The sequence below is a fragment of the Cynoglossus semilaevis genome, chromosome Z (genome assembly GCF_000523025.1).
Source record: "Cynoglossus semilaevis isolate Cse_v1.0 chromosome Z, Cse_v1.0, whole genome shotgun sequence".
Taxonomy (NCBI): domain Eukaryota; kingdom Metazoa; phylum Chordata; class Actinopteri; order Pleuronectiformes; family Cynoglossidae; genus Cynoglossus; species Cynoglossus semilaevis.
The window spans coordinates 8,701,832-8,729,024 of NC_024328.1; the positions used below are offsets into that span (position 1 = coordinate 8,701,832).

Sequence of the window (27,193 nt, forward strand, 5' to 3'; positions counted from 1 at the left end):
CGGCTCTTGTTTTTCACGCAGCTGTGGCAACTACACATTACTGTGGTTACAGATAGAGAGGTTTGTTGATATTCTAAACTCACACACGCCTTGTGTGCGTGATTAAATATCAGCCAGTTAGAGTCATCTAGCACTGATGTCATGACGCCACATTGTAATTAGACAGTGTTCGCACGTCCGTGCGGTGCTTGCTCGGTAAGATTCACTGTTCGGTGTCCCAGTTTACTGCAGATCATCACGGCAGCATTTGTTTGGCCAGTTTGACCTGATTAAACATTACAAAAAGTGGTTTGGGTCTAAAGGGTTTTTTTTATCACGAAAAACAGAAAACAATTGTTTGTCATCACGGACATCTTTTGTGGTACTAGGGGTCAAAGACTGTATTTGTTAGACGGCTAGACATTTTCCAGACAGTCACCTTGTGGAGACTTTGAAATGAAATATAATGAGTTTTTTTTCATAACTATTTTCAGTTTAGTAGGGACCACACAGTACTTTCTCTTTGGTCCTCACAATTTTAAAATTCTGACGTGGGCCAGATTGGACGGTTCATCGGGCTGGATCCAGACTGCGGGCCGCCAGTTGATGATCACTGGTTTAGCCTACGCATTATTAATGACCTTTACATCTGGACCCTCTTCATTTATAAGTCATCGCGGCTTCAATACACAGTGATGAAGGCATGGCGACGGCCCTCACCAGGAACTGAAACTTTCATTAAAGTTGTTGTTTTTACTCAAGGTGACACGAACAAATACAACAGTCAATTCCTCTATTCATTTCTTTAAAGCTCTTTAAGGTCACCCAAAAAACACTCACTTCATCCAAATCTACACACTATTTTCAGTGAAGTTACAGCCTTAGAAACAGACTAGTGAAAATTGTGTTTTTTTACAAAGAAAAATGTATGAAATTAAATTACATGCAAACATAACTTAAGTTTACTAATATAAAGAAACTGTTGACTGACTGACTTTATAATGCATGCACTCAAAAAATGCATATCGGTGGGACTGCGGAAGACCAAATGTGAAATAAATATATACATACATAAATAATAAATATATATACAAATTTATATAAAAGTATATTTTAACTGATTTAGCAATATAAAAATCAAGGTTTTTGATAAGAAAATAACAGGCAGCTTAGAAGTTTGTATATCCATCTTGTTTGTTGCATTTACTGTAGTTATTTTACATACGGTGTTTGCGTATGCATTTGCATACGTCGTAATGAACATTTCAGTCAATGACTGTCTTTTCATTTTTTATAAACATTTGATGACGGATCCAAGCCAGACTATCGCGCGTGACCTTTAAAAACTTAACGCCATTGACACAAAGCAACACCCAGTTGTCTCTATTACCACAGCAGTGAAGCAAAGTAGTTACAGCTACATCAGCAGAGCAGCCCGACTTTTCCTCCAGAAGACAAAGGAGACAAATGGTTACTAATGGAGCACATATGTCACTTTAATAACAGGAAAAACGGCACAGACCCTGACTTTCTGCTTCAGAGCGTCTGCAGTAACATTTGTTTTGTCTTCATACATTGATTCAATATAGAATGTGACGTGTGCAGCGGGAAACGCAAAAACACAGCGAGGATTATTTTTAAAAAAAGAACCAAAATGGGGACAAAGACGCCACTCAGTCGTCAGTCTTTGTTTGACAACGTCACTCTGTCATTTGGACAACTTTCCATTCAAACCCCACCCCTCCTCCAGCCCCCACCCAAACACCACATCTTCCCAAACTGTTTCATCTACATACAATCAAGTGTTGACCCAAAGCAGACTGAGCTGTGATATAAATCCTCTCCCAGTCTGACCCCCCCGACCTCCCCTCCCGTCTCCGTCCCCCCACCCTCCCTTCCTCCTCCTCCTTTAAAAGCAGCGAAGAGGCAGCTACACATTTAATGCTTCCCTCTTCATCACTGACAATGATGCATTAAAGACTGCATTAATCAGAGCCTATCAGACAGGGGGGCGGGAGGGAGGAGGGGGTGCAAGTGCCCGGGAGTACTCACCAGCATAATGTGTGTGTAATACATGCCTGGTGTACTGAAAGTATGTACTGTAGTAGTGTGTAATGTGTCCAGTGTTGTGGACGCAGAACAGAACAGAAAGGTTCATTTTAGATCAGTGTAAAAAAAAACCCCACTCAAAACAACTAGTTCAGGCATGGGCAAACTAAGGCATGGGGGCCGGATGCGGCCCGTTCAGCTTTTTTACCCGGCCCGCCAAACGTTTCCAAATTATATAGTTTATTATCATTACAATTCTTTCCTTACCCTGCAATACCCACATATCCCCAAAAAATCATTTTAGCATTTTAGCCTTTATGAATTACTTTTACGTGTCATCTTAGTTCACACAAACGCTCCATCTATCTGCTCCTGTCCCGCCACCCCCCCCTTTCAATTTTAGGACCAATTGTGGCCCGCGAGTCAGAAGGTTTGCCCACGCCTGGACTAGTTTCCAACACAGGGTTTCCAACGACTGAAAACACTGTAAATGAAATGTTATCCCTTGTCTTTGTGCTTGAACAAAACAATAAAATGTATTTCCTGTTCAACTCTGCCATTGTCATGTTTGTTGTACTACTAGAGTAATGATCACTTCAGAAGCAGTACTTCAGTTGGGCTACTTTTTGTGACACCTGAGGTGATGACACATGATGTTACAGCACAGCATCAGAGCGAGTTGGTGCAGTAGACTCAGAGATGTGAGGGTGTGTTCACACTTCTTTTTTGGTTTCCTTTGACTCACAAAAACCAAAACATCTTGACGTCAATAACAGAGGCAAAAGAGCAGAGAGTCCTGGGTTCTATTCCTCGAGAAACCACGCATCTCTAATGCTGGGTGTCTGATAAAGTGAAGGGAAATTCCAATAGAAAACTAAACAAACTGCTGATGTTTCTCTTGGATGTGGTGCAAAACCTGTTTTTAAATGTAAACATGGAATAGTTCATCGGTTTGTTAAGAGACCAATTACAGGAACCAGAACCCTGAAGCCTGAAGCCCCCTGAAGCCCCCGCTGTAGTCTCCATTTATTTCCAGTAAACCTACTGCACGACTACAGCAGTAGGTTTACTGGAAATAAATGGAGACTACAGCGGTGTTTCCCGAACTTTCCCGTTTTCTGGGGACCCATATTAAGTCATAAACCTTCATGACCCAAGTCAATAGACATTATTGGTAAACTCCTGGGAAACATGATGAGAGACAACCCAAAAAAAAAAAAAATCTCTTGTGACAATGCACTACAGTATACAGCTAAAGGTCTATGGCAGGGGTGGCCAACCAGTCAAGAGGCTAAGAGCCACAATTTTTTACTGCATTACTGCAAAGAGCCACATAATATACAGTACATGGGCACACATGAACTGCTCCACCCCTTTAAAAATAAATAAAATAAAACTCCCCCACTCTTTTAAAACTTTCTGCAAACATGTTTTTTGATTTCTATGAAATGGGTTCTTGGATCAACGCCCATCGGCATAAGAGTAAAAAAGCACAAACATAAAATTTGACATGATCGTAAGAGCCGCACGAAACCGGGCAAAGAGCCGCATGTGGCCCCTGAACCACAGGTTGGCCATGCCTGGTCTATGGTCTCAGTCACATGACCAGTTTTTTATACCTGGTCTGCATAAGAGATGCTGCAGTAACACAAATAACAGCCAATCAGCTCTTGGTTTGGTTCAGTCAGATGGTGGAAATCATGACATTTATTTTGGGAAAGGTTTTGATGTTATTTTTTATTATTATTATTATTTTACTTAAAGAATCTTTAATCAGACTATAATTAGTAATTGTGGTTTTGGAAAAGTACGAAGGGCGTTCATCCTCAGATGAAACCCTGTGACTATTCAAGGTGTGGAACCTGCACTCATTTAGAGATTAGTACCTTGCCCAAGGACACAGTGGCATGCAGCTTCAATCATTACCAAGACATTTTGTTTGGGAAGCAAAGCCAAGCAGCCACATCATATGTGCTAAGAGCAGAAAAGATACTTCCCCAGAATTACCTCTAACCTCAGCCCTCTGTCTCTGAAAAAGTTCTAATTACAGAAGAAGAAAAAATGAAGATAAACCTCTTTTAGGACTTACCTTCCCAGCTCTTCGCCAAATTCGTAAAACTCCTCCACATTTTCCTGGTTAAAAACAGTCATGTTGCGCAGGCACTTCACTATGTCTTCGGCGTTTTTTCCCACACAGCTCAGGCTGCTGAAGAAAGAAGCTCCTGAATCACCGGCTCTTCACCGCACTACCATCTCTACCAGGAGCCTCCTGACGGGGCAGGGCTCCGGCCAACGGACCTCCTCATGTCCAGGGCTAGAACACAAACACAAGTGCAATTGATGAATTACAACTGGTACGTGGCTAAAGCACAAAAAGAAATAAGCAAAAAATAAAAAATAAAGTGGGCGTCCATTCATGAACAAAGTGTGTGAGAAATGAACCTGCACCTCTAGGGCGACGTCACGACTCGAGGACCTGATCTTTCCTTCCTTCCTTCCTCCGCCCCACTTTTTATCTTTCCCCTCCTTTTTCTCCGACAGGTATAACTTTAAATTATTTCACCTGCCATTTTCCACTACATATCAGTGCATGTGTATGTGTGTCACCACAGACCGGCTAGGAAACGTGTTACACCCGGGAAAGCTTGGTGTAGCCATGGGAAACACACCGATCTCCTCCTCCTCTCAGTCCGGCGTGGGGATATGACCACTTAGTGAAGTCAAATCCAAATGTCCGTCTTTTTAAATGACTACACGGGAAAATTTGGATGATTATCTTTAGGAAAATAGGCATTTAATTTGTTTGTGGGGGTTTTTTTCCATCTTAAAAAAACCTCCCTGCACATCACTGTGTGGATGTCCACCAACACGAATACTCACACAGCTTACTACATTTTCAGCGCTGCTTTTAAAGATTTTCTCTTAAAACTGAGGCAAATGTTTAATTAAATAAGGAGAAGTATCTTACAGTTTGTCGCGCAGTTTCTCCCTCCCAGGTGTAGTCGAGATTTGAGGCGTGGAGAGGAGCCCGTGATCCGGGTTTGGATCACGGAAGACAAAATGCTGGAATGAACAGCAGGAACGAGCGTTAACAATGTAAGGCAGGCTGCTGCTGCTGCGGAGGCGTTCAAGGACAGCACGTGATTTAGGCTCACAATTCTCATGTACTTTTCAATGTTCAAATAATACAGAGCATACAACGTGTCACTGATGGCAAAGCGTCACAAAATATAGCAATACTATTTAGTTAATCGTATTTAGTCCTATTCTAACGTATTTTTTTTTACATGTGGTGAATTCTATTGTTCATCTTAAAATGACGTTACGTTGTCATGGTTTCTTACGTTCCTCGAATGCACCACTATTGTATATGTTAGGTCAGCTGCAGGAGCCGCCTTGACCACTGGGCGAATACAGAGCTTTCATCAAATTTTAATCCCATTTAGCAGTGTGGTAACCCCTTTGATTTACCCGATTAGTCGACTGATCGGCCATAGTCCAATCCTATTTTAAACAACCACTTGAAGAAAGAAAAATATATATTATTTTAAATTTTAATATATAATTGTCTCTGCTCCCCTATGACTGAATTAAAAAATAAAATAAATATAAATGAAATAATTTGATATTTATTGTTTGTTAAGCACAAAAGCACATTTTTTTAATTTATATTTTGTAGATAAAATGGCTGATTAGTGAGTAATTAATTAAGATAATCGCATTAAATTAGTCAAGTACGGCAGCATTAGTTAAATAAATCTAAAAAAGTTCTGTGAATTAATTTCCGTATTTTCATTTAGTAGTTGATACCAAAATAAAACCGATACGTCGTTTTATTTTACAAGACAAATAATGAATGTAATAATCTGCATTTCTAAAAATGTGAATCACAGACAAAATCTCTACCTTGGTTGAGTCTCGTGCCTCTGAACTCACCTGGATCCTGACAGGGCAAATGGGTCTAAAACGTGTTTTTTTTTTTACCAAAGGTGGTCCGATGCTGCCCCCTGGCGAATGTTAGGGTTGGAGAAAGCTGATCGAATGCACTTAAATTCTACTCTTCAATTTAACAGAGACAGAAACATTTCAATCATACATTTATCCCAACAATTAATCATTGACATATATTTCTACCAGACAACAAGTAGTTGGTGTCTGTCTGTTTAAAATGTCTAAAATAATTAAAAAACATGTTACATGTTTTTCCAAATACATCTAATTTTCTTGTAAATGTGCAGCTGATAATAATTTTCAGCTTTTCACTTCCAAACCATCATTCTCATTTATAGAAGCAACGCTAATTGTTTGCATTAAAACATTTATAAAAGAATGGTAAACGGAGGCTATCAAATTTAAAATTTAGCATTTATTTAGTGTTTGGTGAAAAAGGGGGGGGTTCCTTCACAAACATTTAAAAAAGTAAACCTAACATTCATTCAGATTTTTTTACAAGCCCTAAACAGAGACATACAGAATGATTGACGCTCTTAGAAATTATACATTTGTGTACAGACAAGTAAACAGTTTCGACTTTGGCTCCATCTATTGGTCAAACTAAGCACAACAGCATGTTCATTTCCTTTATCAAACGAAAACAATACAATCAAAAACAGTGTTTACTCTAAAGTAGTGTAATAATTTGGTAAAAGGGCATTTAAAAGACTTTTACAGTGTCGTTTTCCTTCCATGCTAACAGTTACTGTAACAGCAGACAGTCATACAGTGTGTCCAGACTACAGACATAGGATAAACTCCTTCATTCACATTGTCACTATGCAAATCATTAAGGGTTAGGGTTAGACATCAGTGTCTAAACTCCATGCTAAGGCTGACGTACATTAGCTGAGCTAATAAGGCAAAGTTATGTGGCTAGGCAAACATGGACGGCATCAGGAAATAAAGCTTTCTTGTATCACAGGAAAGTGGCTAGCAGCTACATAACAAATCTGTCAAAATATTACTCTTTAACTGCCCCTGAGCTACACATTTGTATCTAAAACAAAACGGCACAAAGCGAGTTTGGACGATTCCACACTGACGTGACAAGAATGACGCAACAGGAGGCTCTGTTTGTCCCAACACAGACTCAACAGAGTGTTGAACTGCCTCACACCAGCCATTATAAAGCTACAGTATTCAAGGAAATATGTATTTTTGTAAATATATAAATTACTAATAATGAGAGCAGAATCCTGTTATTTTAAACACTAGAAGTGAATACTGTTTAAACCATGGCATTTATATCATGAGGAAAATAGGACTACAGTATAAATGAGGGGCATTTATTTAATGCTAAGAGGGCGCTAGCTGGTCTCTAGAGCTAAATGTACAATGGTAAGTCAAAAAGATCCAAGACAAATTTAAAAAATATTGAGAAATATTTTCCAAATTAACAAAAGTTCTCTACACATCCTCCATTAAAGTCGTAACACATCTACAATCAAGGCATCCATTGGAGAAATTACATCTCTAAAAAAATTCCTGCGTCACATGCATCCTTGTCACATCTAAGTTTCTTCGAACATTCTGAAAATCAGCATCTTTATGAGGCCAATATTTGAATAAATGTTTGCATATTTCTCTTGAAGCTTTTCCACAGTTGCTGTCATTAGTCTTTCTATTTTCCAGCAATTAACAGAGAATTTTTTTTTTAATATTTAGGAATGTTAAATGATCTCTATCACGATTAGATGTATACAATTACGGTCACGATTATTCCCGATTAATCACGACTGTCTGACAATTCGGATCGGAACATTTAAACGTGTGTTATGTGTAAAACTGCGGCTTGTATAAACGTGAAACTACAGACTATTTAACTTAAAAGCCTTGTACTGTTTGATGTGCCACTAATTAAAGAAGACTAGATTATGACTAGTGTAAAAAGAAACAAGTCCAAATGTGACATATAGGAGGGAATATTCATTACTGCCCTTCAGCTGAAGGTCTGCTAACTACAGTAAAGTAGTGCTACAATCTTAAGTCATTGTCCTAATGGCTGCGAAAGGCACATGATGATGACAGTATGATCAGTTGACGGATGGAAAACACTCTCTCTCTGACTCAAAAACAGCCCCGTCTCATATGGCATGACTAGTGCAAACAAGGGATAAAAACAGTGAAGACACAAAAATCAAGTTGATCAAGTTTTGAAGTTCTACATGTCTAAACATCACATGGCTGGCTGACACCCTTCCAAGGCCGAGTCCTGTGTCTACACACTATAAACGAGAGCCAGGAATGAAAGGGAAGGAAACACTGGATTAATCTTCACTGAAATCACACGCTGTTGTTGTGGCAACAGATCCTCCGTGGACAGAAAACAAATGTCCCTTCTCACCGTTCTGTGTGCTCTTCAAAATGTACATGTCCATACGGTAAAGGTGTGTATCATTTATCTTCAGTGGACCCACGTGAAGTAAGCAACCTCATCCAGTTTCACGCGGTAGTTAGGGAGGTACATGGGGCCTTTATCAAAAAGTTTCCCATCGTGGCTGCGCCACCTTCCTGCCGGCAGGTAAATATCTCTTTCCTGTTTTCCTGGCTCTAAGACCGGAGCGACAATTAGATCGTCGCCGATCAGAAACTGGGAGTCGATCTTGTAGGCCGCGTCGTCGCCATTGGCGATCCACCACAGGGGCCGAATGATTGGGTCGCCTGTGTCCAGGACTTCGCCAGCCAGTTCGAGGACTCTCGGAGCGACCAGGGTTTTGTGGAGCTGTGTGAACTTCTGCGCTATCTGCACCACCTGCAGGGATGGAAACAGATGGAGTACTTTCAGAGTAACACGATTCATACAAAAAAAACCTGCAGTTTTTGATTTTCTCTCTGCTGGTAACCATGTTTTTTGGGAGATCAAATGTGTGTTGGTGTGAATCCAGACACTACTGGACAGAATGGAAATGATTTTTATAATTTTTACAAAGAGTGCCACCTCCAAAAATAGTACGACCAACAATAAAATATAACAGTACAGACCATTACTGTTCTGCTAAGACTAGTATATACAGACTAAAGAAGATAAAGTCCTAAAATGATCTCATTAGACCAATGGTTCTCCAACTGTTTCTACTCTGTGCCACCTGAGAAAACCCTGAAAGACACATGGTGGGGTTCGGCGGAGGTCAAGACACACACCTGACTCATATAATTCATAATGACACGCCCCCCGCTTGGCCATCACTGAAGGGTTCGGTGAATGCGCATACGAAACTGGTGGGGTTCAGTACCTCCAACCTCCAAGGTTAAGAACCACTGTGCTAACACTCAACCTACCACTAGAGAGAACCCAAGAACCACTAAAAGAGCGCGTGCCATGGTTTGACAATCACTACTTTTGTTATTCTAATCCTGGTGCTCAGACTTATTTTAGTTCATGGGCTGCACATGGCGTGATTAAATGTCAAGTGGGCCAGACCAGTATCATAACATAATTACCTAAAAATAACAATAAGTCCATGTTTTTTTCCCTTTTCTTTACAAAAATTTTCCAAACATAAAGTGTTTATATATATATATATATATGTTATATATATATAAAACATATATACAGTATATAACATATATATGTTTTATATATATATATGTTATATATATTTTTAATACATGAAGCGGGCCGGATTGAAACCCCAAGTGGCCCGCGGGCCGTATGTTTGACAATCAATGTTCTACTCATTTTCACCTGGGTCCACATCATCAATACAGGCCGGGCCGGTTGTAACTGGAAGACTGTATAGATCAGGGGTCCGATACAGAATAAAGTCTAGTAAATGTAATAAAAATCTTTTAATTTCTCAGGTTAAGAAACTCTGCTGCATGGACTTTACCAAATGCTTTATAAGCTCCCGCGGTCCACACAAAACGGCTTGGCGGGCCGCATTTGGCCCCCAGGCCTTAAGTTTGATACACATATGTTCTAGTCCCTTTCACATCCTTAGGTCCTGACACCTATGAAGCACCCAGTACTCAGTTAAACCACGTAATCTTTTCAATCAACCCGTTCATTGATGTGAACTTTTCAAATCGTCCCAGTTTCACACATGAGTAAAAGTAGGACAGTCTGTTCTGTTCTGTGAGTTTTGAGCGATCATCACTTTGGGCTTGGCCTATTTGTGAGTGTGGCTTTAAAGAAGAGATGCACTGATTCTTTAAACAAGGACAACTAGTCTAACGACTCACGACTGTGGATCTCTGAGGAAACATGTCAAACCAAGGAGAATTTACAGTCCTGAGTCAAACTCACCAACACTGACTACCACCCTGAAGAGGACAGAGGACCAATGTTTACCCTCCACCAAAGAGGTCATCAGAGGTCACACTTTCAGTGCCAAAAATTCAAGCACAGCCAAAATGACCTCGAGGTAAAACTGTGACAGAGGAGTTTGGTTCAACTGTATTTTCTTCACATCATTTCTGATTTTTAACCCTATAAAACCATATGTATCATATTTGCTACACAAGATTAATGCTACACAAGCGAAAAAATTGTCAAAAGGCCTAAACATATCAATGTGGTAAAATTCTTTCTATGATTTTGTTGTAATGTGAAATAAATATCTCAGTATCAAATATTTAGAATTTCTCTGGGATATATATATTTATGTGTCAGGCTGTACAGGGTTAGTGCTCCTGTCGTACAGCAGCCCAAAGTAGGGGGCGCGACAACATCTAAAATGTTCAGTTCAGTGAAGTTTTATTGTTGTTTATTGAATGTGAATATTATGACTTGACTTTTCTACAAATGGGGGGCGCTGCATTCACTCATTCATGCATCTATACTCTGGGTTCATTGGCGATCTTACAGCTGTGTGACATAAAACAGTCAAAAACACATCGCAGTTCATTTTATTCGTTGTATATATATTTTTACAGTCCTCACCTCGTCGTCGTACGCCCATGGTGGTATGGAGAACTGCATGACAGGCATGAACGCCGACAGCTCCAGCCATCGGATGTACAGCTCTCTGTCGGGAAGACCCTTGATCGTATTTGAACCACCTGGAATCAAAGCAAAACCACTGGGCTGAACTCTGTTCTCGTTCTGAATCTACACAAATGTGTCACGGTCTTACCTTCAGTGTGGTTGGGATACGCATTCCCACCAATCATATCAGGAAGGACAAACTGGTAGCCCAGAACGCTAATGGTGAGAACAGTTGGAATGATGGACTTGAGGCCGAGCTCGTAGCCCCACACCGAGTCTCTGTCGATGATTCTGGAGAAGCAGGAGATGTTCTGACTCTGGAAACCTACCCTGAGCTCTGCACGCTCACTGTAAGGCGTGGCCATAGCTGCGTAGTAGCGGGTGAAGGTGGAGGGGTCAGAAAGTGGGACGAAGGTGCTGAACTTCTGGGGGAGGTAACTCGTCTCCCCTGCATCGAACTTGAAGGAGGTCACGTCATAGTGGGATTTAAGTGTTTGTAGATGGGAGGAGAACCACTCACAAGCTTCCGGGTTGGTAAAATCCAAGATTCCTCCGATACCATTCCACCAACGTACCAGAGCTGGCAGTTCACCACTGGGCTCCCGGACAAACAGTCCCTTCTCCACAGCAACTCCAAAGTTGATGGAGTCGTAGTTGATGAAGGGGTGTGTCCACAGAGACACCTGGAAACCGTCCTCCTTGAGTTTCTCAAACATTCCACTGGCGTTGGGAAATTTCTGAGGGTCGAAGTCGAACTCTCCGTAATCAGCGGTGTAGCGGTCGTCAAGCTCCAGGTGAGAGCACGTGAAGCCGTGATTGGTGATTTCAGAGGCGTAATGCAGCAGCTTCTCCTGAGTTATCGACGCTTTGTACAGAGCCCACGTGGACCATATCGGATGTTTGAACACTTCAGGCGACGGGACTTTGGTCGGCTTTGGAAAATACCGACGCACCTGAAGAAACAGAACCGAAACAGACCCAAGTTAAAATGTATTTCAGTAACGTTAAAGATTTCTGGGGTTTTTTTGTAGATTTGCAATAGCCTGGTGAACAGCATGCTCACACTCACCATGTATTTGTGAATTGATGTAACATCTGAGCCGACACACACTCGGTAGCTGAGCTCAGGTAAGGCCTGGTGTCCCAGTGGCGCCATGAATGGAGAGTCCTGGTACCGAGCGTGAAACCTGAGCGTCCTGTCCTTCTCTGACCAGCCCAGGTGAAAAGGTACGGAGTCATTGATCTTGATGGCAGTCGCGTTGGACGACAGCCAATAGCGTTCTAAGATTCCACCGAAAGCGTTTCTATTGACGTAGACGTCACTGGTGATGAAAGGCCGTGGCTCCTCCTCACCCTGAATCTTCATGGGCCAGTGTTGTGTTGCTGTTTCTGCCCCACCGTACCAATGGGAGTCATTGTAGGCCATGCTGTGCTCCACCCACTCTTTGTCCTCCAGCTCCTCCCAGCGAACGCGATAACACATCACAGTGTCCTTTGGTCGAACCGTCTGAATAAAGAAGTTGAGCTGTCCAGAAGTGGACTGAGTGCAGGTCAGAACACTTCCCTCCTTTGAGCAGGAGTCCAGCTCCAGAGTACCAGACCTAAGGAGGGGTAAGTAGGAGAATCAGAACACTGCAACATTTTTCTAAAAAAACAAATTTGTTTAAATTTTCTCAAATCCTGTTATTTTGATAAAAAAAAGAGATCTAACCAATCACAGGACTACAGTCCCTCAGCCTATGGTTGTAAACATGGTGTAAACAGGAAGCTGTGAGCACAAACAACAACTACCTTTTTAACCCCCCATGTATCGCACTGGATTGTACAAAAGAAATTGTTGAGCTGTCAAATAACTACAATTTTGATCTGATTAATCACAGGACAGCTGTAGATTAATCATGATTAATTGTGATTGCACATCTTAAGCTGATTAATTTTAAATATATAAAATAGAGATTAATCAACATTCCTAAATATTACCTTAAAACTAAATTCTGTCTGTGTGTCTTACCTGAAGTTGATGCTGCCAAAAAATCATGCTGGGAGTCGAGGTGATATATATTTTAACCCTGAGATGGTCCAGCACTAAGATATAGTAATAAAGTAGCCGCCTGTGGATGTTTAGCTGTAGTAATGGCTGTGAAAGTATCTTTGAGCAAATACAATAAAACTTCCTTTATTTTTTGAGACCAATACATTTTTTAAGACTTTAGGTCTCAGTTCCAAATACAGTTGACCAAAATGGGACATAATGTCAGCACATATGTACCATATTTTCCAAAATATAAGTCGATCCGGGGTATAAGTCGCGCGAGTGCCCTCAAATGTGCACATTTGAACATTTGAAATTATATATTTTAATATATAAGTCAAAAAAACCCAGCCAACGATTAAAAATGTGTGACTAAAATATGGTATATGGTATTAACATCCTCGTAGAGTCCAAAGCACAGACTCACCTGAAGACTATGGTGAAGACGACGTTGCCTGCCTGGTTACGAATGACAAAGCCGTCCTTGTTGAGGTCCAGTAACTCCGTCCTCAGCATGTGAGCTTTACGCAGAGATGCTGAGTAGTAGCACCAAGCGACCACAGCGGCTAGCACTAAAGCACAGCCCAACATCCCAGCCATCACCAGGGGCCGGCTTTCTTCTGATAGCTTCTTCTTGACCTTCAGTTGCGGTGAACCACTGGATCTCCTGGCTCTTCGTTCTCCCCCAGACCCAGGAGCCATGGGGACGATCTCATACATGTTGAGAACCGGGTGCATTGTAGTGCGCATTCTGGCATTGGAGAGTGAAGAGGCAAAAAAGGAAAATTTGGAGCAGGAGCTGTCTGGAAACTAGTCCTTCTCTAGTCTCTTGTTAAACGCCCGCAGCCTCTGGAGTCCTCAGGAGAATGAGACGTGAAGGTGAGAGCAGCTACAGGCTAATCCTGGGTGAAGACTTCATGTCTGGATCAGATTAAAAATTCAAAGCTGCAAAACCAACAAAGGCAGAGCAGAGTAAACACTCAGTTTAACACCCAAAGCTGCGAGAGTCAGAAAACTAAAATGAAGTCATTACAAATATGACAGGCATGCAGAGCATAATGTCGCACTCGACCTGATAATCCAGTTCTGACCGTCTCCACCTGCAGTCTGAAGGTAGTGTTTGTACCAACAGCTGTGGGTTTTCTCACGCTCCTAACCATTATGATTATAGAAGACGTATTCTGATCAATCCTGTACATGCTGGCTTTATTAAAAAGTTTAATTCAGAGTTATGAAGTTTAAATACTGTTACTGAGAAATTCACAGTAACATATATATAAAATATATATACATGATATAAATGTGAATAATTAAAGAAACTTTAGAAACATAAGTTAAAAAAGCAGAATTACATTTTTTTTTTTTTTTAATATTTTTTTTAATCCCTTGAAGAGGTTCTCAGCATGGGGGCGCAGCAGGTCAAATTTATTAAATTTTGAATATAATTTATTTTTATGTAACAGTGGGAAAACTCACTGATTTGCAATTGTATTTCCTTTTTTAAGTGAAAATACATGAGAAATTTAAAACAAATTTTAGTTGGATTTTAAAGCAGTACTTGTGAATGTATTGACGGGGGCAAAAGGGGCAACTATGATAACTTTGTCCACCATACTTAGCTGACTTCAGTTTAACTTTAACCCAGAGATTTAAGTCAAAATATCATTTTCTTTCAATTACGGTGATATTTTATGAAATATTTCATGTAAATATACAACTTAAAAATAATGTAAGCTTCTTGAAATTGTGTTTGATGTGTTTAAACCTTCTTTTCTTTGAAACATAATTTTATAAAATGTACTAGTCACCCACTGTCTATTGCTCTATTATGAGCTGGAATTTCAGGTACAAAAAAGAACAAAAACAAAACACCCTTCAAAATCAAAATACATCGGGCGATTCACTGCCGACCCCCTCTAATCCCCCCTCCCCTCCCTCGCCCACTCAACACCGTCACTAGACTTTTGTTTACTGTAGTGTTTTAGCAACAGCACCTGTTATTGTATAGAATGCATTCTGCTATAATCGTGGCCCTGCAGCATAATGCAGCAACACAACCAGCAGTGTGAACAGAAAGAGAGAAAGAGAGAGAGTGTGGAAAGGAGAGAAAGAGAGAGTGCGAGGGAGAAAAAGAGAGAGAGAGAAGGAGAAGGAGATAGCGAAAGAGAGAGAATGTGAGAGAGAGAGAGAAACAGAGAGACAAAGAGAGAGTGTGTGTCAGAGTGAGAGATATATATAGAGAGAGTATAAGAGAGAGAGAGAAAGAGACAGGGTGTGTCAGAGAGAGAGAGAGAGAGTAAGTGAAAGAGAGAGAGTGTGAGCGAGAGAGTGTGAGAGAAAGTGTAAGAGAGAGAGTATGTGAGAGAGAGAGGGAGTGTGTGAGAGAGACTGAGAGACAGAGACAGAGAGAGAGAGAGACAGGGGCTGGAGCTGATGATTGTGGTATCATCAGCTAAGAACAGGTTCAGATTGTTGAAGGTCCAGACACCGTGTCAGCATGTTCAATTATACTCCTCTCTCTCTCAGACAGGATGACCATGGACCAGTCTACATATTATTTATCAACAGCAGCCCTCAAACAACTGTACTGCAGAAGACTGGTCCTCCCCACGACCACTCAAGCCTCATTAGTGTATGAGGCCACAGGAGATACAGTGTCCTATCACTGTTTTGCATTCAGATACAGTATGTGTGTAATTTCTATCACCTATTGTGCTTGATGCTAAGCTACACAGTATCTGTTCTAACATTCATAAAGGCAGTGGGGCACTTGGAATGAGAATTAAACTGTAAGGACTGTAAAGTTCTAGTTATTCTGTTACTCTGGTTTGGATGTTCAATTTCTTATGATATGTGGTTTCTCTTGGAACATTAAAACAAACAAACAAACATCAAGCTGACAAGGAGGTGGCAGAGATAAAAATGGTGAGGAATTTCCAGAGGAATAAGATGATTAGGTGAGGAAAGGGAAGAGGAAGACCTAAGAAAAAATGTGTGTGATAGAAAGATAGGAGCATGGGTAACCCAGGAGAGGAGCACAGAGGACAAGGAGAAGAAAAAGAAGAAGAAGAGGAAGAAGAAGATGAAGAAATCAAATTTGTTAATATCTGTCAAATGATTAACGTACATTTACTGAATGAAAATGTTTTTGCAATGCTATTAGATACTAGCAAGGGTTTCATCACTGTCAAAAATGTACTCATGCTTAGAAGAAAAATAATCTTGTATACACAATATTTGTTCGCACAAAAACTTTCTCAGTTAATGTTAATAATTGAAGGCATTTCACAAACTTTCGTCACCCAAGTCAATAGACATTATTCGTAAACTCCTGGGAAACATGATGCAAGACGACCCCGCAAAAAATCTCTTGCGACCCACCTGAGAGTCTCGACCCAGTCTTTGGGAAACTGACTCAAGGCCACTTTAAGACCCTTTAGAAAAAGAAGAAGAAGGGGAGAAGTAGAATCAAAAGAAGATCAGAACAAAACAAAAACAAAAGAGAACACCAAAAGGCCACAAAAAAGAGGAACAAAAAAGGGAAGAAAGTAGAACACATATTTTATGGAAACACAAAAACCAAATCAAGTTGTCAAGATGATTAAGAAGCCGCTTTGGTCAGAACTACTCAAACCGGTGAATTCGATTAGGGAGGAAACTGCAGAGAGTTCGCCTCAGTATAAACACTGTCACCTGACTTTTCTCTGTAATATCCAGAAAATGGAAGCACAGGAACTCCGTGTAGACTTTGTTTAACCGGCTCAAGCAGCATTAGAACAACAGTAAATATGACACATGTGTGGTCAACGATCGATGCTAAAACAGCAGCGGCTCTTACAGTAGCTCACACTGACGCTGTGTCCGGACATTGCATTTACGTACAGCACGAACTGACTATTAGTAGCTTTCTACTCACAGATAAAAAAATGTGTAACTATGTGAGTATGTAACGCCAATTAAGTGAGAGAATATAAAAAAAAAAATTAAAAACCAGACAGAAAAAACCCAGACAGACTTACCTCACCTCTGCATCTTTCTCGCTGTCTCTTCCTCCTGAGGTCAGTGAGTGAATTGAGCTCGTTAGGTCTGGGAGCGCAGTCGCCGACTACGCAGGCGCAGGACGAATCCCGCCCATCGACCGCACCTAGGGATTGTGGGAAATGGCGTGTAAATAGAATACGTAGTGTTCTCGAACCAAACAGGATTTGCATAGACACTCCAGAATGAAGTCGGATTATTTCTTTTGGCTGATTATACTTTTTAAAAAATATATTTTTATGAAAACTATCATCGTATAAATGTAAAGTATATTGTAAATTACCTAGCGTTTTTTTAATTGCCAAAAGCTACAGTTATTTGCTAAGCTAAGTTATGTTAGAGATTTAATAATAAACTAGGCATTCTGCCTGATACTACATTTGAAAACTACATTTATACAATAGGGGAGACCGGGTATGGTTGTAACACTTTTTGCTTCAGCACCTGTAACTCACTGTATTTTTGAGCTAGAGTTCTCAAACTTTTATACAAAGTACCCACATTTGTTTACTTCAAATGGCACCAATTCAAACCTCTCTCTCTATATATCACAGACCTCGTGAGTTGATGTCAAATAGATGGTGGTCCTTTGTTACAACCTACCCCACTACCGGGGTAGGTTGTAACACATGCAAAAAACAGAGGCCACACCATGTGATATGCTTCAAAAAGAGGTTTATTGAAATAATATATATATATATATATATATATACACACACACACACACACACAATAGTAGCTCCATCTCCGCATCAGTTTAGAGATCGTTGTTTGAAAATTCTTACAATAAATGACCAAAATACTCGCCAAACTCGGGAAGAAGAATAATATTTTTTTCCTTAATTCTTATATATATTTCAAATAATAATGACAATAATGAATAAAAATTGCGATTTCCAAACCACTAGGTGGCAGCAAAGACCACAAAGTTTTGAAAACGAACGCTGCAAATTGACAAGTGTTTCCCCAATGACGTACGACACAATTTAACACATAAAGCGTTCTTTTTTAATATTATTCTAAAGCTGTTTTTGTAGATAGATAGACAGAACGAGATAGCTAGATAGATAGACAGACAGATGGATAAATAGATGGATAGATAGATAGATCTGGTCAGGTCATGAGTATCATGAGTATGTCATCATGAGTATCACTAAAATAGTGATACTCATGATGACATTTTTTTTTTGACATTTTCTATTGAGTTTTAGGACAAACACATAACACACAGAACATACATGACAGCAGTGGCAGTTGGTATGAGCAAGCCGCATACACCATACAGTTAATCGAGATAGGAGATGTGTAAATGAAAAGTAATAAAAGTATTATAGTACTGTACATGGCCTTGCATGATCAGATCTCACAACTAACCAAAGGAGCTTATACAAGAGTTTTCGCTGTAATTGTGATAGAGGCAATCGCTCTTTCAAAAGTCCTAATAGAAACAAACCAGGATTTATTGGTATGTTCCTACCAAGAATTAAATCAATTTCCTTGGAGACGTTCCCCCAAAAATGCTGATATTGAAGGGCAGTACCAGAAGCAATGCACGTAAGATCCAACTTCCTGCTTGCATTTAGCACATAGGGGGGATATCTCAGGATAGAAGATGTTCATAGATTGGGGTGTGCGTTGTAATCTATAAAGGATCCTATATTGAGACTCCGTCAACTTGTTACACAGGAAGGTTTTGCTTATTGATTCCACAGCTCGCAGCCACGCGTCTTCCCTATACTTAGTTGCCAAATCTTTGTACTATACACTTTTAATTTTGTCAATATTACACGGAATGAGGGATTGTAATTTTTTGTATTTTCCTGTTTTGGAACTGTAGTAAAAAATAATCGATATCTGAGGCTATTGTCTGGGCCTGCGGAGGACCTCGACTTAAAATGTAATGTCTGACCTGAAGATAGCCAAAAAATGTTTAGATGGTATACTAAATTTGGCTCTAAGCTGTTCAAAAGACAACAGATTTCCATTCTTAAGTATACCTGCAAAAGTTCTAATACCATGGTTGTACCAACATAGAATTATTTGTGCCCAGACCTGGGGGATAGGCCCTATTCTGTAAAATGGGTTGTAGGGCTAGAGTGGGACCCTTAACCTTGAAAAAGTTCAAGATCCTCTCCCAAGTTTTGATTGTGTTTAGCATAAGTGGGCTGTTTTGGCCTTGACTGGGAGCAGAGACAAGGAGGGGCAGTGCCATGTATCAATATAAGGTTCCTGTCCAGAATCCAAGAATTGTCTAAGCCACCCTAAAACAATATGCATATGACACGCCGTAGTACAACCGAAAGTCGGGCATTGAAAAATCACCCTTTGGTAGCCGCAGTACCTTAAGACTGAGATGTACTTTTTTCCCATGCCAGATAAATTTAGAAACCGCTTTATCGATGTCAGAGAATACACGGTTATTTATCCTTAGAAGGAGCATTTGCATTGGGTAAAGAATTCTTGGAAGAACATTCATTTTAATTAGACTTATTCTGCCCATCCAGGAGATTGAGCTTGAACAGATTATTTAAATTTGAGATATTGACACCTAGATATGTGAAACCAGAATCTGACCATTTGAAAGGGAAATTGGGCAGAGAACTTTTATCCCAAAAGTCCCCTAGAGGCAAAGCCTCAGACTTGTCGAAATTAATTTTGTAACCTGAGAGGCTGCCAAATAACATTATAATTGATATGAGGGCATGGATAGAGGTTTCAGCCTTGGTCAGAAACAAAATAACATCAGCATACAGAGCCAGTTTGTGAACACAGCCACCTAGCATGACCACAGATATCTCATCAGCACATCTAATGTGAGCAGAGGGGACAGGGGACAACCCTGTCTTGTGCCCGACCAAGCATACTGAATCACATTGAGAAGACGTTGGGCATTTGAGTGTGAGAACCTGTGCCTGATAAAGCCTGTCTGATCAGGTTTAATCAGAATAGGGAGATACACCTCTAGTCTACGGGTAAGAAGTTTTGATAGCAGTTTACAATCCACCCTTATCAGACTTATTGGCCTGTAGGAAGAACAACAATCTGAGGGTTTTCCTTTTTTTTAGAATAAGTGAAATATTAGCCAAGTTGAGTGTTGGGGTAGAGTGCCACGTTCGAGAGACTCTATGTACATTCTGGTGAGGGGCTCAACTACTGTATAATCTTGGCCGTTTTCTTATCGAATTCCGGGCAGAACCCATCCGGACCTGGAGCTTTCCCGCCTGGTAGAGATTTATTGTTTCATAGACTTCCTCCTTAGTAATTGGACGGCAAAGTTGGGACCTACTTTCTGCTGATAGAGTCGGGAGATGTATTTGGTCTAGAAATACATCTGTTGTGTCGTTGGTTGAGAAAAAAAACTTTAGTTCTTCCTCTAACATTGTTACGAAAGCAGGATCGCTAAATAAGGATGGGGAGAGCCGCCAGTGACGTGTAGCCGGATCATAATAAGGAGGCGTAAGTTCCAGGCATACCACTAAATGATCTGAGCTTAAATAGTACACACTTTCCACTAACCCTTTCCAACTCGGTCTTGAGGTGAAAAAATAATCAATCCTTGAAATGAATTATGGAGGGATGAAAAGGAGACTGTATAACACAACAGAAAAGCATGTACAAATATATAAAAATAACTAAACGTTTTAGTGTTTATTTACATGTCTCACTGGGGGACGAAAACAGTTTTGGGCTTCGTGCTCTTGCTGAAGCCGTGCGAGCCGTACGAGTTCGGACTAGTCTATGGCACTTGTTCCTACCTCACCAGCGCCGGTAGGAGATGGAGGCGCCATGTTAGGTAGCGGCGGGGGATCCGTAATCTTCGATTGTATTGTTTGCCTCAATTTGGCCAGTCTTTTTCTAAGAGATTGTCCACCAGGCTTTGTTGCCATGTTGCAGTGTCATACACGAGGAGTCAGGCAGGTAAAAGGCACTTTAAATCTGAAAACATTTGAATCGAAGCGGGTAGTGATGTGTCGTTCACGAGTGATTCGTTCAAAATGAACGAATCTTTCGTATCACCCGTGACTGCCGAGTCATATGAAAGATTCGTGACTCGTGACTACAGTCATATTAAATATTTGTTCATATTGAACTCACGAATCACTCACTGCGAACTAATCACTCTCTGTGAACTAATCTTTCACTGTGAACTAATCATTCATTGCAAACGAATCTTTCGCTGTGAACTAATCTTTCGCCGTGAACTAATATTTCGCTGTGAACGAATCATTCTCTGTGAACTAATCTTTTGCCGTGAACTAATCTTTGGCTGTGAACGAATCTTTTGCTGTGAACTTATCTTTCGCTATGAACGAATCATTCTCTGTGAACTAATCTTTTGCCGTGAACTAATCTTTGGCTGTGAACGAATCTTTTGCTGTGAACTTATCTTTCGCTATGAACGAATCATTCTCTGTGAACTAATCTTTCGCTTCGTTCTCGCAGATTCGTTTAATTTGTCACGTGAAAGAGCTCGGGTCTCTTTTGCTCTCATTTATCTTCACATTGTGCTGTGTTTTTATTTCTTATATTTTCGCATGGTTTTAATTGCTTATGACATTTTGTGTATTTTGTAGACTTTGTCAGCGGAAGCAAACCATGTTGCCTTCAGCATTTAGTGTCGGAGAACCGCAGCCTTCTTTACAAGGCCCACAATAGGGCTAAAGCGCCACCTGCTGTAAAACGAATGAAATGATTAGTTCAAGATTCGATCACGACTCGTTCATTTTACTGTTCGAGAGTCAAAGATTCGAATCAATAAAAAGAGTCGGTCTTCCCATCACTAGAAGCGGGGGATCCGCTAAGACAGTCTTCAGTTCACCATCGTCACGGGACCCCTCATGATGACATTTTAAAATGAAGAGGAAGTGAAAAATAATGAGAAAGTATTGTTTTATTTTGTTGAGGTTGAGCTCTGCAGTCTGATTGCAATCCACCATTACTATGCCGTTAATTGATAAAATTATTTCTATGAATAGAATGTGTTTGCTAATAAGACAATATGGCAAAGGGTTTGAAGAGGGAAAAAAGTGTCCAACAAAGGACTTGCCCAGACTCCTTTGATGTTGTAAATTCATTTTCACCTTTCATGTGCCCTTTGTCCAACAAGGGACGATGTCAAAACAACAGTGTTAATCATTACATTTCAGAACTCTGCTTCAGACTCACAGAGGAAAATCTGACTGAATGAGGGTTTAAAGGCAACACTGACTGAATAAGAAGCAGTTGTGATAAATCTTCTATTGGAAATGTGACTGGTGAGAACAACACCACATGCTGTTCCACATCATTATGTGTACAAAGGTGTCTTGTACAAAGGTTTGGTCAAAAAACTTTCAGATGAATAAAATTACTTTGATTTTAGATGTTAAGGTTAAAACAAATTTAATATTTTTTATATATAAATATTGATGAGTTCCAACTCCCATTAATAAGTCAAACCAGCTATCACTATGAGCTAACACTCATTCACATTAGATGTAATGATAAGCCCAAATTATCGCACATGGAATTTTGACATCATATAAAATGCCATATATCAGAATGAGAGATACAGGGAAAACAATTACATTACATTAATGTAGTAGTATATAATTGTGTTGCAGGTGTTCCTGTGTGATGTCACCGTGTCACCGTGACTCAACCTTCCCTGCTGGACAGACAGATCACAGATGCTGATAGGATTGTTACTTCTCTTTTGTTTACCCACTGCCAACACTTGTCTGCAGTGTAACCGCAGGGTCAGGCATCTCCATGATAACATGATACAGTCTTCCTCATTGGCCGACGAGCTGGAATTACAAAAGATTTTTAGCCACGGTGTCGAAATGTTCAGAGAAATCAGTGAGAAGCGAAAAGGAGTCATAGGTAGGATGAATCTGCACAGTGATGCTAAGTTTTTTTGTTTTGTTTTTTTGTACATCAGTTAACTTTATACTCACAGCAACTCTACTCTGAGGCCAACCATTGTTCATTGAAGGACAGCTAAAAGTTGTTTTTACCTTTACCGCATATTGTAAGTGACCACAGAGTGAAGTAAAGTTTACTCCAACATTTGGGTCAACTGGTAGTGGGCCACATGGTGGATGAAGTAGTTAGCATCAAAGGTTGCCAGACTCGGTGCCAGGTCTTTCTAGACAGTATGTGCATGGTCTTCCTGTCTGTACTGGGCCAATTCTACCACAGTCCAGAAAGTGCAAATTCACCATGAGTTCGAACAGGGGTGTTTCAATGTGGCAGGCAACCTGGGCAATGGCCAAGGGCCACGATGGTTGACATTGTTCTAAAATAGACCAACATCAGTCGTCAGGAGGGCCTCCGTGGTCCCTCTTGCCTGGGGCAGCCAAGGCGTCTAAAAATCCCTCTGGGTATGAGTGTGAGTGAGTGTGAATTGTTGTTTATCTCTAACTGTCCAGGGTGTAACCTGCCCTCTCCTGGTGACTGCAGGGATTGGCTTTAGCCAATTGTGGAAGGTTGATTCATGAATTCTTCTTAAGTTTTGGAAATCACCGACATAATGTGTCAAACTGCATACTATATCGTTAGTCCTTTGGTCTTGGACATCTTCTTTTCCTTTCGGCTTAGTCCCTTTTTTTTTCAGGGGTTGCCACAGCAAATCAACATTTTCCATTTTACCCTGTTCTCTGCATCTTCTACTTAATATATTTAAAAATGATCATAATACATTTTTTTTTTTAAATTTAGTTTGGCCTTAAAGTCTTTTGTGAGTTATCTGAAGTTTCCTCTTTTTCCAGATACCACTACTCTGTACAGAGTTCGAGACGAGTACATAAATGAATTTGATCGTATTATGGACAGTCCTTTCGTTGGTGAGGAATAGAAACCACTCTCTCTGAAACTATGTTTGTCTGTATCCTTACCAAATCATTACAAAAAGGTCATGTTCACTTGATTTTGAGCACAAACACTTTTTTCTTTTTAGTCATTTTGACACAAAAAGCCATCAGCATTGTCTCTAAGGGCCAGGAGATCTTAGAGCAACACTTGGACAGTTGGATCCACAACGGTAATTTAGCATTTTTGCCAAATTATTCAAGTCTGGTACAAGACGTTTTGCTAAGATCGTGTTTGTCTTTCTATCACAGGTTTGTGCCCAAACACATGTGGTGAGTTCGATCTGATTGGTTCCTTAATCAATACAGTGACATGATGGTAGTAGAGCAGTGTTTCCCAGCCTTATTTGAGCCACGACACATATTTTACATTTAAATTTGTTTTACAATAATCAACTTGCAATTTATGGCACAGCGAAAAACCTGGACCTGTTTTGTTGAACATAAAATAATTTACTCTCAGGAATTGAAGCTTTTATCATTTTCTACACCATCTATTGGGGAAATGTGGGTATTTCAGGCAAAAGGCAGAACCATAATGATAATATAAATAAATAATATAATTTGGAAAAGTTTGGCAGGCCAGATTAAACAGCTGAACGGGCCACATCCAGCCCCTGTGCCTTAGTTTGCCCATGCATGTTCTAGCCCGTCTAAAGAAGAGCCTATCGTCCGATGGAAACATGATTTTCTAAAAGATTAAATTTGTTAAATTCCTTACCCTAAGCCCTCAGTTTAACATTTGGAACTTAAATACTTGAATATTGTGAATATTATATTGATGTCATAAAGTAACAGAGTACATGTGTTTTAAAGGCGTCCTGAGAAGAAGGGTAATCGACTGCTCCTCCTGTAACTACAAAATCTACACCTGCCCCTCCCCCACCGGCCAGCTGGACTGTGGTGGTAAATCTACATGTTTGTGTTTGTGTGTGTGTGTGTGTGTGTGTGTGTGTGTGTTGTTGTTCGCTGTCAATATTCCAGTCCTACTACATATGTATGTGGGAGTGTACACAGCTTCAGAGAACACGGTCACATGCTGTCACGGGTGGATAAATGTGCTGGACAGTGAAGTGCTGTATCGGTCCATGTGCAAGGCTAATGAAAAACGGTTAATCCGGATGCAGCACTGACCCCTCCTTCCCTGCTCTCATCTTCTCTCTACACAGAGGTCTCAGTGCGAGCCGAGGAAGAAGAACAGGCATTGTTGGACTGTTTCCGTCCGTGGCATCCTCTCCTCTTTGGAAAACTGTTGTATCACTACTCCTGGTCCCCGGGAAAACCAAGAACCAAGGTCTCACATACTATGTATTTCAATAAAAAATAAACATCAATACACATACTTCATTTAGCAACATCAAGCAGTAATGATTTATATGGCATTTTCAATCACCTACATCTTAGCATTTCTGTACAAACATTAAAAGGGAAATTATTAAGGATGTCCGACATTTTTTGCCGATATGCAATATGCCGATTGTCCAAACACTTAACCTACGATTCCAATATCAACCGATACCAAAACTGTAGAAACTGTATCTGTATCTGTAGAAACCACTGTACAAGTTGCTGGTACCAGCATTCTGCATACAATCTCCTGATTATTAAAATAGATTAATTTAATGAGCTGCAAGGCTGCCATCTTGTGACTTTCACTATAATATACAGCCGTTTATACCCAAAACTTTTTTTAGGTCACACGTCACACATCATTTGGCCAAAACCAGACACTGTGTTATCGGGTTTTCATTATCAGAGGAAAAATCGATAACTATTCTTACAGATATTACACAATTATGTTAATATCAGGCCGATCATATCGGACATCCCTAGGTATTATAGGAGACTTAGGTTACTATTTAAACATTTGTTTCATTTGGAATGCTGTGTTGCCTTAGCAACCTCCCAAAAGTCCTTCTCTTTCTCATTGCTGTGTATGAGATACCTGGGATTTCTCAGATCCAACATGGCTGCCTCTATAAAGAAACCTTGGTTCTTCAGTTAATTATAATTGTATTCCACAAGAATAGCAGTTTTGTATGAAATGCAATGAAAGTTTGAAGCAAATGCTCCAGTGCTTGTCAGTAATTCAATCACACATGGAGGATAGTGGGGGAGAGGAGGGGGCAGGATGAAAAAGAATCTTGCAATCATTGCAACATGATGACGAATTTCATATTTTTGGTCATAACTTGAGTTTCATTTCCCTTCTTTGTCCCTGCAGATGTCTGAGGGTGACTTCAGACCTTTGGTGGTGAAGGAAGAGGCATCTGTGGTTTTAAATCAGGTGCAGGTGGAAGAGCAGGGAACGTACCGTTGTTCTCTCAAGAGTCAAACTGGAACAAGTTTCTTCCAGCTCACATTTTTGGTCACAGGTAAAACACATCATCAGTAAAAGAATGTGTCGGATTTGTCAGAGCGACCGAAATGGAACTGTCAATAAGAATAAGTGCCTAGATAAAGAACTTTTTGAATGTGTTCTTGTAGGGGAAATGTATCCAAATCCAAAACATATATATAAATTTATAAATCAAATCACTACATAAATACATACATTTAAATAGGAGAATGAATGAATGAATGGATGGGTTGATGGATGGATGCTGCGGGAGTTTCCTTTCAATACTGCAGCAGCCGTACAGCACCATAAAAACACATGTAATAGAATAGAAACAAGAACAAGAACAAGGCCAGAATAGCAGCAGATCATCAATGAAAAGAAAAGGAACGTGAATCCCCACCATCCTCATTCATTATAAAAACCTCTCCTATTGTGTCACCCTGTTCACTTCATGCCTACCCAACAGTCGTCCCTTTACATGACCACATTGACCGAACCCTCGTCACTCTGCCTCCGAACCCTTTTGAAGATGACTCATACTACACTGAGCGCCTGTTGGTTACAGCCATTGTCACGCTGACTGTTCTGAGTGTGGCAGCGAGCGTCGGACTTATAGTGATCATGAGGTAAGAGCAGTAGCAGTGGGAGTGGATGTGAGGGGGCGAAATTTGAAATGAATGAGAGAGTCGTCGAAACAGCCGCAGGTCATGCCAACAAAAATGATGATCAAGCGAGAAATTGATGTTGATGTCATGGTGAAATTTAAGGCTGATGTCATCATCCATGAGGGTTTGACACAGAGGCTGAAAAGGTTTGTTTATTTAGCACATTTTATTTTCGGATATAAGGCCTCTTCTTTTTTAAGGAAAGGAGGTTTTAAGACACTAGTTGAAGACATATATGTATATATGTATATATATGTGTGTATATATATATATATATATATATATATATATATATATCCATATACAATAAGAATC

The 27,193-nt window shown here is 40.2% G+C and overlaps 3 protein-coding genes across 10 annotated transcripts in view; 1 reads left to right on the plus strand and 2 right to left on the minus strand.

Moving 5' to 3' along the window:
• dapk1 (death-associated protein kinase 1) overlaps positions 1 to 5,342 on the minus strand; it is a 67,199-nt gene extending 61,857 nt beyond the window's left edge. Inside the window, exons 1-2 of one of the 2 annotated variants that reach the window (XM_008336179.3) lie at positions 4,997 to 5,342; positions 4,118 to 4,342 (exon numbers count right to left, since the gene is read on the minus strand). In XM_008336179.3, the coding sequence (XP_008334401.1) occupies positions 4,118 to 4,179 (62 nt within the window). In that variant the 5' untranslated portion in view covers positions 4,180 to 4,342; positions 4,997 to 5,342. The remainder of the gene's footprint in view (positions 1 to 4,117; positions 4,343 to 4,996) is intronic. The other variant, XM_017043199.2, reaches the window with a different exon arrangement.
• A 1,044-nt stretch (positions 5,343 to 6,386) lies between these two features.
• Positions 6,387 to 17,117, minus strand: LOC103397799 (myogenesis-regulating glycosidase-like). Of its 3 annotated transcripts, XM_017030631.2 has the most exons (7): positions 17,003 to 17,100; positions 16,365 to 16,417; positions 13,411 to 13,928; positions 12,021 to 12,552; positions 11,100 to 11,904; positions 10,907 to 11,025; positions 6,387 to 8,776 (listed from the first exon to the last, which is right to left on the minus strand). In XM_017030631.2, the coding sequence occupies exons 3-7, from the start codon at positions 13,731 to 13,733 to the stop codon at positions 8,429 to 8,431; spliced, it is 2,127 nt and encodes a 708-aa protein (XP_016886120.1). In that variant the 5' UTR covers positions 13,734 to 13,928; positions 16,365 to 16,417; positions 17,003 to 17,100; the 3' UTR covers positions 6,387 to 8,428. The 3 variants fall into 3 exon arrangements, with proteins under 3 accessions (XP_016886120.1, XP_016886119.1, XP_008334399.1); XM_017030630.2 differs by lacking the exon at positions 16,365 to 16,417 and having other exon boundaries at positions 17,003 to 17,117; XM_008336177.3 differs by lacking the exon at positions 16,365 to 16,417 and having other exon boundaries at positions 17,008 to 17,084.
• Positions 17,118 to 22,124: 5,007 nt separating this feature from the next.
• izumo1 (izumo sperm-oocyte fusion 1) overlaps positions 22,125 to 27,193 on the plus strand; it is a 6,682-nt gene continuing 1,613 nt past the window's right edge. Inside the window, exons 1-9 of one of the 5 annotated variants that reach the window (XM_008336174.3) lie at positions 22,126 to 22,276; positions 22,607 to 22,886; positions 23,774 to 23,848; positions 23,962 to 24,045; positions 24,125 to 24,145; positions 24,689 to 24,778; positions 25,042 to 25,166; positions 26,097 to 26,247; positions 26,680 to 26,839. In XM_008336174.3, coding sequence (XP_008334396.1) covers positions 22,691 to 22,886; positions 23,774 to 23,848; positions 23,962 to 24,045; positions 24,125 to 24,145; positions 24,689 to 24,778; positions 25,042 to 25,166; positions 26,097 to 26,247; positions 26,680 to 26,839 — 902 coding nt within the window. In that variant the 5' untranslated portion in view covers positions 22,126 to 22,276; positions 22,607 to 22,690. Of the gene's footprint in view, positions 22,277 to 22,606; positions 22,887 to 23,773; positions 23,849 to 23,961; positions 24,046 to 24,124; positions 24,146 to 24,688; positions 24,779 to 25,041; positions 25,167 to 26,096; positions 26,248 to 26,679; positions 26,844 to 27,193 lie in introns of those variants that run through there. The other 4 variants (XM_025053196.1, XM_008336173.3, XM_025053198.1 and 1 more) reach the window with 4 other exon arrangements.

Bases quoted from the DNA above. Each gene is read 5' to 3' on its own strand.
- LOC103397799 (XM_017030630.2), bottom strand. From the start codon at position 13,733: ATGCGCACTACAATGCACCCGGTTCTCAACATGTATGAGATCGTCCCC. The intron at 11,026-11,099 runs GTAAGACCGTGA...CTTTGATTCCAG, and splicing joins GTATCCCAACCACACTGAAG to GTGGTTCAAATACGATCAAG. The intron at 8,777-10,906 runs GTGAGGACTGTA...CCATCCCTGCAG, and splicing joins CATGGGCGTACGACGACGAG to GTGGTGCAGATAGCGCAGAA.